The sequence below is a fragment of the Mastigoproctus giganteus genome, chromosome 4 (assembly GCF_048544385.1).
Source record: "Mastigoproctus giganteus isolate SK-2022 chromosome 4, ASM4854438v1, whole genome shotgun sequence".
Taxonomy (NCBI): Eukaryota; Metazoa; Arthropoda; class Arachnida; order Uropygi; family Thelyphonidae; genus Mastigoproctus; species Mastigoproctus giganteus.
Window position 1 is genome coordinate 126,228,590 of NC_143578.1, and position 12,341 is coordinate 126,240,930.

Below are 12,341 nucleotides of genomic sequence, written 5' to 3' on the forward strand. Positions count from 1 at the left end.
CCTCTTAGTTTGTCTTCTGTTCCAGGGAAACATACTAAAAAGGCTGCCATAGCTGAGTAGCCATAGACTTATGCACCTGATTGGTCAGGTGTGTGGGTGCATAACGTACACGTGCCTTGGGCGACCCGGGTTCAAGCCTGTAACGGCTAAATACAATGCTGTTTCTTGTATATTATCTCTACCTTGCGAACCCCTCTGACCGTGTGGTCATCCCGGAGTATAAACAGATAATGCAGTCACTGGTTAAAGAAGTATTGCAGGTTCATCTAGAAAAGAAAACAGTAATAATTCAGACACAGCATGGCTTTCTTAAGGGGAAGTCTTGTCTGACCAATTTGATTGGATACTATGATGTGGTCACAAAAGAACTGAATGCAAAAAATAATTTTGATATCATATACACTTGGTCGTCGACTTACGACCTATGCGACTTACAACCACAAAAAAATAAATAATAAATAAATAATAAAATAAATGAATAATAAATCAGGAAGTCACTATTGAGGACACCCATAACCCAGGTGAGGAGGCACATCGATGACGGGAGGCCTGAGGACAGCACCAGGCACATACACTCAGTCACTCTCTCTCTCTCACATATACCCAGTCACTTTCAAGTATCTGTTGTGTGTGGTGTATTAATTAAAACTCTACTGAAATACCCATAAAATGTTTAGTAAAAGGAAAATGCCTTCATCTACATATACGCCAGCTAAGAAGTCAAGGAAAACTATTGATTTAGAGTGTAAAATGAAAATTATCCAGCAGTATGGAGGCAGAAAGAAAGTGAATACGATAGCACGTGACTTGAAGTTATCACATTCCACCGTATCGACGATACTTAAGGCCAAAGGAAGAATTCGGGAAGCTGTGAAAGGTTCTGCACCTATTAAGTCAACAATTTTAACCAAACAACGACAGGAACCATCCATGAAATGGAGAAATTGTTCTTTATGTGAATGGAAGATTTAATACAAAAAAATACACCCATGAGCCTTCACACAGTGCAAGCAAAGGCTAGAAGTTTGTTTCAGAGTTTAAAATCACGCGCCGGAGACGATTACACAGAAGATTTTCGGCTAGTACTGGGTGGTTAAGCGTTTTAAAAAGATTTGCTTCGCATAATGTCTCTATAAATAAATATCTCCTACCTCAACCCAAGAACATGACCGTGACGATGCACAACCCAGCACAAGCAAAGATTAAAATTGTGTTTACATTACATTATGTACAGTATTATTTTTCACATTATGCACAATATAATTTTAGATTGTAGTTTTGTTTTTTTATAAACAGTATGAATAATACACCAATTAAAATGTAGAGAACGTCTGAATTTAACCTCATAGAGAGATAGCCTAGGCTTAGAAACGAAGGTATGTACAGTATCGCTAAGTAAAAGATAAAAGCATTACTGTATTTAAAATGAAAAATAAAAGATGATAAAAATTTAAAAGATTATAAAGATGATAAAAAGATGTTAATAAATATATGGCCGACATACGACCAGATCGACTTATGACCTGTCAGTCAGAACAGAAGTCGGTCGTAAGTCGACGACCAACTGTACTTGGATTTCACGAAAGCTTTTGATACTCTTGCACATGGAAGACTACTGTACAAATAGGAACAGTATGGCAATAAGGGCAAGTTGCTACAATGGATAAAAGGATGGTTAAGTGGGAGAAGACAGAGAGTGGTAATCAATGGATACTATTCTTCGTGGACTAATGTTTTTAGTGGCGTCCCCCAGAGTTTGCAGAAGATTTTCGGCTAGTACTGGGTGGTTAAGCGTTTTAAAAAGATTTGCTTCGCATAATGTCTCTATAAATAAATATCTCCTACCTCAACCCAAGAACATGACCGTGACGATGCACAACCCAGCACAAGCAAAGATTAAAATTGTGTTTACATTACATTATGTACAGTATTATTTTTCACATTATGCACAATATAATTTTAGATTGTAGTTTTGTTTTTTTATAAACAGTATGAATAATACACCAATTAAAATGTAGAGAACGTCTGAATTTAACCTCATAGAGAGATAGCCTAGGCTTAGAAACGAAGGTATGTACAGTATCGCTAAGTAAAAGATAAAAGCATTACTGTATTTAAAATGAAAAATAAAAGATGATAAAAATTTAAAAGATTATAAAGATGATAAAAAGATGTTAATAAATATATGGCCGACATACGACCAGATCGACTTATGACCTGTCAGTCAGAACAGAAGTCGGTCGTAAGTCGACGACCAACTGTACTTGGATTTCACGAAAGCTTTTGATACTCTTGCACATGGAAGACTACTGTACAAATAGGAACAGTATGGCAATAAGGGCAAGTTGCTACAATGGATAAAAGGATGGTTAAGTGGGAGAAGACAGAGAGTGGTAATCAATGGATACTATTCTTCGTGGACTAATGTTTTTAGTGGCGTCCCCCAGAGTTCAGTGTTGGGCCCATTGTTGTTTTTATATTTATTATTGATATTTGTGAAGCTTTTTCAAGCTTAATGTCATAGTTTGAAGATGATACAAAGGTTGGGAGGATTGTTAATAACAGTAATGACAGTATACTGTAGCAACAGGATCTGAAAAAGTCGGGCAGATGGGCTGAGAAGTGGCAACTGAAGTTTAACACTGACAAATGCAAAGTCCTCCATATGAGTAGCAGTAATCCCAAAGAAATGTACCAACTGGGTGGTGTTACACTCAGGGTAGTAGAGAATGAAAGAGACCTGGGGGGGGGGGTAATTGTGCAATCAGATATGAAGTTTCTTGAGTAGTGCCGAAAGGCTGCCAGGGAGGTCATGGGGTCTTGTCAATGATATATTGGAATTTTGCAAGAAAGGATAAGGAAGTGATTATCCCCTTGTATAAGGCAATGGTCAGTCCCCACCTTGAATACTGCATACAGGTTTGGAAGCCTCATTTTAGGAAGGATATAGAGTTGCTAGAACGAGTACAGAGAAGTGATACAAGGTGCTCTTATGACGAAAGGCTTAAGCTCTGCAAATTGCAGTCTGGAGACTAGGCACCTGCAATGCGATCTGATTGAGGTGTATAACGCCTTGAATGGATTGAGCAGGCTCAATGATGATGAGATTCTTCCTCTTGCTTAGATTACAAACCTGAGGGAGCAAAAACTGAAATCGAGGAAGACATTTGTCAAATAGATGTGCGGCAATTTTTCTTTAACCAGCGGGTAGTTGATTGCTGGAACAAACTTCCATTTGTTGTTGTGGAAGTTAATAGCTTAAATAAATTCAAGATAGAACTAGATAAACATCTGGAACGAATGGACGGGTGAAATGCGAAGTTTTTTTTTTTTTTTTCTGATGCTGTATAAGCTTGCTTTATTGCATTATATGCTTCTACTACTGCTAATGCTAATTTGGCCCTGAATAAAACATGCAACGCTCATGGAGTAGGATTTTTCTCATTGTGGTCTGTGCTTGCTAACAGGATACATTGTTTTTACAGGGATGGGATACACTTCAATAATAGGAGTGCAAGAATATTAGCATTAGTAAGAATGGTAAGAATAGCAAGAATATTAGCATTAGTAAAGGCACATGATGCAAGAAAGCAAGCTTATATAGCATCAGCCAAAAAAACCCTTCTCTTTCACTCATCCAGTCGCTCCAAATGTTTGTCTAGTTCTGCCATGAATCTACATTTGCTGATGCTATCAAGACAGTGATAGGCAAGTAGGAAAACTGCTAGATTGAGGGAATACACAGATTATTAGCTTAACATGAGCCGCATGCAGAGGTAATTCTTGCACTGCTACTACTGGTACATGTAGCATCCTGGAATAGCAGAAACATTGTCACACACATACATAAGTGATGCTGAATTTGAATATGGGGGGTAGGTACAATGTATAGAGGAAGGATAGACAGGATAGGATTATGCTCTTAGTTGGTCCTTGAGGTTGTCACAGACATTCTCTCAGATATGCCAGACAAGCTGTGCTTGCTACCTGGGAGTCTAAAACGCTGATGGAACTGATATTCGGGTAACACTCAAGTCAAGTGGACCCAATTTCGGTGAAGTCCAGACGGTCTGTGAGAGCCAAATCCTCTGCTTGCACCTTCACGATAGTGGGACTGTTAGTAATTGTGGGTATAACCTCCATGCACAAGTACATGGTGGGTGACCACTCAGGTGTGAACCAACGTAAGCAGGGGTCAAGGTATGGCACCCACACCACAGGAGGAATGCCGTCCCTCTATGTTACCAGGCAGTACTAGGTAGTAGATGACTCTCATCAACCGGTGCAATACCACCACTTTGCTCATTGGAGGCTTGAAGTGGTGGAACCCATGTTTAGTCTCTAGAGCCAAGTTCAGGTCAACCCTTCCCTATCTCTTCCATCATGCAGTATGACAGATGACTTTTGAAGTTATGATGAACATCATGGCGAGATCCAATATTCCTTACATTTTGAGGGTACAGCTCTAAAACGGTGTTTGCAGGCTGGCCGCTAGTTAGTACACCGGACAGAACCTATTGGTAACTCTCTAGGCTTCTGGATCAGCTAGTGTATAATCTTGCTACCTCTACTCTGCCAGATAGTGACTGGAGGGAGTCCGAGCAATGTGTATGCGGGGAGCACTGTCGAGGCCACGTTATGTCAAGGATCTGGTATATTCATACCATGTGTATGCCATATCCAAAAATTTCATTACTTCATATAGCATGTCCCACCCACTTTTTCTTATTATTATGCCATAAATTGTCAAACTAACAGAGGAAGCGTATCTGCGAAAAGATCTAAACCTCCCAAACACTTCCTATTTCATTTCACAAATATATGTGGTCTCAATTCTAATCTCAACGATGTCCATTTCCACTTGCAGTCTGCCAAACCCCATGTACTTTTTCTGAGAGAATCTCGGTTATCGGTTGATTCAACTACTGCTCATCTCAGATGCCCAAATTATTCGCTGTATGATTCCTTTTGCCTCAAAGGTGGTACTTGTCCATTCTGATATTCCCTGTCAGAGACTTGGCAATTTGGAATCTCCTCTCTTTGATCTTCTCTGGCTTAAAATCTCTCTACCTCATTGTGTCAAATTCATCTGTTCTCCCAATTCCACTAATCACTTAGAGCTCTTTGACTTCTTCTCTTTGCAACTTGACTTTCTACAGTCCAACTTTCCTACCAGTGAGGTAATTTTCCTTGGTGATTTTAATGTTCACAACTCCAGCTGGCTTCCATTTTCTAGTCACACCGACCCAGCTGGTCGAGATGCTGAAGCTTTTGCAATTACTAATCACCTTGCACAGATTTTTCATTTGCCTACAAGAATACCGGACAATCCTAATCATACAGCCAACATGCTTGATCTTTTTCTCACAAACAACCCTTCTAAGTACACAGTCGAAGTGAGAGGTCCTTTAGGCACTTCAGATCACAACTTGGTGATTGTCTCTTCTCCAATGGAACCTTTATCTCATGGTTATTCCCAACCTCGCGTTGTTTGGCATTATAAGAATGCAAAATGGGATGACCTGCGAGATTTGTTTTCTTCTTTTCCTTGGTCGGATTACTATTTAAAAACTTCTGATGTCTATGTTTGCTCAGATCATGTCAGTGAAATTATTCTTGCAGGAATGGAATTCTTTATCGCACACTCCACTTTAAAATCTCGTCCTTTATCTAAATTTTGGTTTTCCAATAAATGTGCTAAGGCTGTTCAAGAGAAGAATGTTGCATAACATAATTGGCTTGTTTCTAATTCTTCAGTTTCATTTTCTGCCTACACCAAAGCTCGCAACAATCAGTCCAAACTAGAGTTTGAACAGGCTAAGAGTAGAAAACTTGCTTCTTGCCCTAATGGTAGCCGAGCATTCTGGTCTCTTGCCAAAGCTATTGGCCACAACTTTTGCCCATCTCTGCTCCCACCTCTGTCCAAACCAGATGGATCTGTTGTCACTTCAGCCAAGGATAAAGCTGACCTGCTAGCACCCCATTTTTCTTCCAACTCATGTATTAATGATCTTAGTAAAACACCTCCCACCATTCCCAACACACTCAATTCAATGCCTCCTGTGGTCTTCTGTCAAAAGGATGTCAGAAGGAGTTTGACGAATCTTGATGATAAGAAAGCTCCAGGTCCCAATGGTATTTCTCCACTTGTTCTCAAAACCTGTGCTCCTGAACTTACTCCTATTCTTTGACAACTTTTTTCACTTTCTTATTCCAAAGGTGTTTTTCCTTCTGCTTGGAAATTTGCTCATATCCAGCCAGTTCCTAGAAAGGGTGACAAATCCCTCCCATCCAATTATCGTCCCATTACAATTACTTCTACTCTTTCCAAAGTGGAGAAATCAATTAACCACCAACTCTTAAACTACCTAGAAATCTTCTGTCAGATCAACGATCGCCAGTATGGATTCCGTCAGTGTTTTGATCCACTTGTGATATTCTGGCTTATGTTACCCATTTATGGACTAATTCAATGGAAAGGTTCAGTGAAACACAAGTAGTTGCTCTTGACATCTCAAAGGCTTTTGATCGTGTTTGGCATAAAGGTCTTCTAAACAAGCTTCCATCTTATGGTTTGCCAACTGTTTTTAATAATTGGTTATCTAGTTTTCTCTCTGATCGCTCACTGAGGGATGGTAGATGGCTCTCAGTCTTCTAACTTCTCCACTAATGCTGGTGTCCCCCAAGGTTCAGTTCTTTCCCCCACTCTTTTCCTCTTGTATATTAATGACCACCTTCCATTGACTGGAAATCCTATCCATAGTTTTGCTGATGATAGCACATTGCAGTCCACTTTCCATGGTTTTTCTTCATACGTATTTCCTGAAAATTAGTCTACAGAAGTTCAAGTCCAATGTCAACAAATATCTTCTTTCGTTTTCTCAACCTCCAACCCAACCACGGTACTAAGTACTATAGGTTCTAACACCTCTCGTGTTTGGGGTTTACATAAAAAAAAAAAAAAAAAAGTTAAGAAACATTAAATCTAAGGCAGTGCACCAGAGAAATAGTGGACCAGCAAATCAAAATGTCTCATAATGGTGGATTTTAACTTTCCAGATTTTGGCTGGAATTTGTGAGGTGGTCACTCACACACTAGTAAGACTTTTGTGGATTTCTTTGATAACTGTTTTCTGCAGCATGTTAGAGAGGCAACATAAGGAGGCAACCATCCTGATCTGGTTATCAGCAGTGATTCTTCATGCATTAAGAATCAGCAAGTAAAAAATCCACTGGGTGACAGCAATCAGTGTACTAATGTGGAATTTAATTAAAGAAATAATTACTGTCAAAGTAAAGGGAAAGGCTTTTGCTTTTGTAAGGGTGATCTCAGACAGTTTTGTCTGTTTATCTGTGTAATAGATTTTATAAAATACAATGTGTGAAGACAGATTTATTTCAGCATATGAATGTTAATGCTATGAAGTATTAATGAACAAAAATTAAAGTTTTTACTCAGGAAATCCCAACAGCTAAGTTTACACATGTGGTTTTCCATGTAGTTTTCATTTCTCTCACTAGTACAATGAAAAGCAATTATTTGTCATTGTACATATTTTAATATGTTTTAATAATTTAACAGGTATTAATTTTAATTATATATATTTTTTTCTATTATTAAAAAACTACCAATATTAATTACTCGAAAAAAAATTCTTTAAACCCATGTTAATAATATAAAATAATTTTTGGATAAAGTGCAGAAAGTTTCAAACCATAATTTTCGCAAAACTACCTTTATCAGATCAAACATTATACATCATTTTATTTAAACCCTGAACTGTACTCAGTCAGTTATTTATACATTATAAAAGCTGAAAGATGTGTGAATGGCTAAAATCATTAAAATGCATGGTATCTTTTACATAAACTCATCTCAGGAGACACAAATGATTAATGTCTCCTGTGCAGTCAATGGAAATTGGTTTAATATGCTTAAAAGTCCTTTCAATCATCCCCTAAATGCTCTATTATCTTGAGATCTGGCAGCTGTGCTGGCTAAGGAAGCAGGGAGTAGTGTGATCACAGCTGCATCAGGTCATGGCTTTATATTGTTTATTCCTGATCCTGCCATTTGCATGATACAAATGGGACAACATAGCGTATCTGACCTCCCATGAAATTCTGACCAGCCACCCGTGCAATTAGACACTGAACTACCATACTCAGCCACACATACTTTGCTGGCTATAATTTTGGCAACATCAAAAATTCCTAGTACATCCTTGACAAAACTGCATGCAACCATGCCACCATAACTCATATTACATCTTCCAACTCAGACATCTACAATCATTTCATATTCAAAATCAGCTGCACATCTTGCCATTTTACCATCACAAATGAACTGTGTGTAACAGGTGTTGTCACTGATCATATTGTTAGCAGTCACACAGAGCATACTTTTATAGATTGGGGTTGGTTGTTAGGAGTTTTATGGCACATCAGCATCTAAGGCTATTGTGCACCAAAAGATTGGGGGATTAAAGGCTAAAGAATAAGCTGTTTGGATAAAGAACTCAGCAGACTAATTTTCTTCTGCTTAATTTGTTAAATATATTGAAAATTTAATTTTGATAAAAGTTACTTTCTGTGATATTTTTTAAATTTAACAATGGATGTTACAAGATCTACAGTGAATACTTCGCTCGAGGATTCTGTGCCTCAGATGGCATAGCCTTAGGAAATTCAAGTATCATGAGTTCAATACAATAGCATGTGATGTTGTCAAAGTTTGATCTAGTTGGTAATCATAGCTCAGTCAATGATTCTTTTCTTTATTCTCAATTAAGGAGTGTACCAATCTCAAATGAAAACATTATTAGAAAAATCTGGTTCACATACATGCCATTAAGAAAATACATTCCGGAAGTTTCTGAGATAGGAGATAGTAAACTAGACAGTTTAACAGAGTAGAAAAAGGTAGTATAGAAAAGTTACTGAGTGATAAAAAAATTCCAAACTGGTTATGCTGGCAAAGACAGACTGAGAAATTGCTGGTTAAAAAAGTAAGAAGATCATGATAAGAGAAATAGAGGCAGGTTTTTTTTTTTTTTTTTTTTTGATGATGGAGAAAAGGATTAGTTTCTTTGCATTTTATGTCCAACACTAATAGATTCTTGAATAAAATTTTTCTTCAATAAATGCTTTTTTGTGGTATAAAACACCTAACTGGTATCACTTATGTGTTACTCCAGCCTCAGAGAAATATTCATTGAGGGTGGGAATTGTGTAAGCTCTGAAGTAACATTCAAGCAATATGAATACAAAATCAGAGCTTTTGCACACATTTAAGTCATTTGATGCATATTCCTACTACGACAAATTTAATAGTCATACCTGGATATGAACTGAAGTCAGTACCAAACTCCTCATCTAAAGTAGCCTCTATTTCTTGAAGGTGTTCTTCTAATTGACTCATAGAGGACCAATCAGGTTCTTGATAATTTTCTAAATTTCTAGAATTAACAATCAAAATGTAAACAAAACATCATCTTTAATAAATAAGTGGCAGTCAAACATCTTATAAGTTTAACAAATAAAATTTTTGTTAATAATCTTTTCCAGAGTGAATTTCCTAAACTTGACAAGCACTGAACAGTGAATTTTCTGGTTGAATGGATTGTGGGGACACAAGGATACCTACATAGGTGAATGCAGGTGTCCTTGTGTCAATGACTATAATGAAGAGTAGAAGCACATATTGCAGATGTGTGGTATAGGTTTGGCAGATCTGACATGACCTTCCATGCTTTCTATTGCAGGAATAACCTATGGAACTTAAAAGCACTATCAGTTCTCGCTACCTTCAAGTAGGACTTCTTCATCAGGCTCTTTGATGGTCTCATCATCAAAAGAAAACAAGGTGGAATTTTGAAAAACCAGGATTTTAACATTTTCAAGAGAAAAACAGTAGGCACATGGAAGTGGAACCAGTCCACAGACTAACATAATCCCAACGCAGAAGATAGCAATCCACAAATTTAGAATAATGTTTCAGACATCAACTATGTTGGAAAACACTTCCTTAGAAGTGGGAGAAAGCTATAAACTTAGCCAGTGAGTTATCTAATTTACACCTTTAATTTTGTGTAATCTGAAAGATACTGTTTACCTTATTTGTCTTGCTCTAGCTCTCTCTCTTTTAGTCTAGAACTTAATCCCTTTATTAAATCTGAGACCAATGCCTTCACTGTAACTTCCATTAACTATTTAATGAAGTCTTCTCCCTTAATTATTTAGTTTGAGGCTTTATGCATAAATTCCATTAAACTCCAGCATTATTATCTTCCCTGCCTCCCCACTGGTTGAGAGCTAATCCCTCCCTCTAAGATTTGCTTTGGACCAATGTCAATAGCTCTATAAGGATTCCACCCCAGCCTAGCAGTGTTCTGAATATATAACAACTGGAAAAGACTTTTTATATGGTTTCTAAACCTTTATTTTATTTAACTGGTATTCTCTGAACTTCCTTAAACTTATACAGTTCCTATTATTAACAATCTTTGTATTAGTAAAGTTATCAATGTATCAGGTGGAATAGTGATTAAGCGTGGTTAATGACAGAAATCAACGCATACTACTGCAACAAGAAAAATGGAAAAAAATACCCCATCTGCCTAGAAAAATTAGGCAGATGGGGTAAAAACAAAGAAGTAGTGACTGAAGTTTAACATTGGTAAATTCAAGGTATTAATTATGTATGGGCAGCAGTAATCGCAGAATAACAAACCAATTAGTTGGTACCACACTCAATATCTTCTTTTCTGATCATCAAGCAGTACAAGTACAATTTAATCTTCACACAATATCAAACAGATCAAGCTATGAATGTGTACATAATTTTAATAAAGCCTCATGGGATAACATAAGAAAAAAAATTATGGCAATAAACTGGCAAGCTTATTTCAATTTACAAGATCCTAATACTCTCTTGAAACACTTGTATGATCATATTCACCAGATTATCAAAAGCACTGTTCCCATTAAATCAATCACTAAACATAAATAAATATCCAGTGTGATTCAGTAAACGCTTAATATTATTAATTGAAGAAAAGAAAAAACATATGATAAATATGAAAGCTCAAACAACTCATCTTTCTATTTAGCTTATTCCATCCCTTTAGAAAACAAGTGAAACATAAATTTAAGATTGTTTAAACTAAATACCACAAATAATATACAGGATGCTGTACTACAGAGAAAAGGTATGTTTCCCTTTTTAAAATATTGGCAACAAGTTAAAAACAAATGCAAACCATTTACAGATTATGATAATATAATGGTTGAGGAATTTAATAAACACTACTCTAAACTCTATGCTTATGATCAGAATTAAAATATAATCTTAAACTATATTTTAACGGACTCTTATGACTTACTGTCCTATTTTGAAATTGATTATAATATTTTACTAGATGCAATGAACAGTTTCTGTTTAAATTATTCCCAGAGTTTAGATGGAATTCTAATGGCCTTCTGTAAATATTGCTTTCTGATACTCCATCAGCAATTGCTACATCTAATAAAAGTTCTATCAGCAATTGCTACATCTAATAAAAGTTATCTTTAATCAAGGAATATTCCATCCAAATTATAGTAGTAGTAGTAGTAGTAGTAGTAGTAATAATGGCAAATGATGCAAGAAAGCAAGCTTATATTGCATTTATTAATCTCCAGTAAACTGGATTCCCCTGAACCCCCTGACGCTCAATATAGGGTGTCTATGTAGACCACTAAGGAATCATAAATCTTTTGTTCTTCATAAAACTTCTACAGGGATGGGATACACTTAAATAGAAAGGGTGCAAGAATTTTTGCTGATGCTGTCGAGGCAGTGTTAGGTGGGTCGGAAAACTGCTAGTTGGGGGGGATACAAGGACTAATAGATTAACAGTAGCCACTGGCAGAGGTGGAAGTGATTCTTGCACTGCTTCTATTGAAATGAGCAGAAGTCTGAAAAACAAGATGCAGGATATTTCAGAGACTGCTGGTAGTCATTGCGGTACAAGTAAACACATGGGTTATGTTAGGGTAGCTAAGAATAGAAACAGGTGCATGTATACCTGCGTGTACACCAATGCTAGGAGTTTGGTAAATAAATTTGATGAATTTGAGGTATTGCTCAAAACATCAAAGGCAGATATTGTTGGGATATCAGAGACGTGGTGTCACACAGATATAAGTAATGCGGAACTGGAATTTGGGGAATACAATGTGTATAGAAAGGATAGACAGGACAGGAGGGGAGGAGGGGTTATGCTATTAATTAAGAAACACATAAAGTCCAAGGAAGTGAAGCCAGTCGACATCGATGGACAGGGCAGTGTCGAGTCAGT

General features: G+C 37.0%; 1 protein-coding gene across 1 annotated transcript in view; it reads right to left on the reverse strand.

Moving 5' to 3' along the window:
• The window catches only part of LOC150087048 (dnaJ homolog subfamily C member 21), a 374,824-nt gene that overhangs the window by 155,744 nt on the left and 206,739 nt on the right, over positions 1-12,341 (reverse strand). Inside the window, exon 8 of the mRNA XM_090372359.1 lies at positions 9,340-9,458. Coding sequence (XP_090228485.1) covers positions 9,340-9,458 — 119 coding nt within the window. The remainder of the gene's footprint in view (positions 1-9,339; positions 9,459-12,341) is intronic.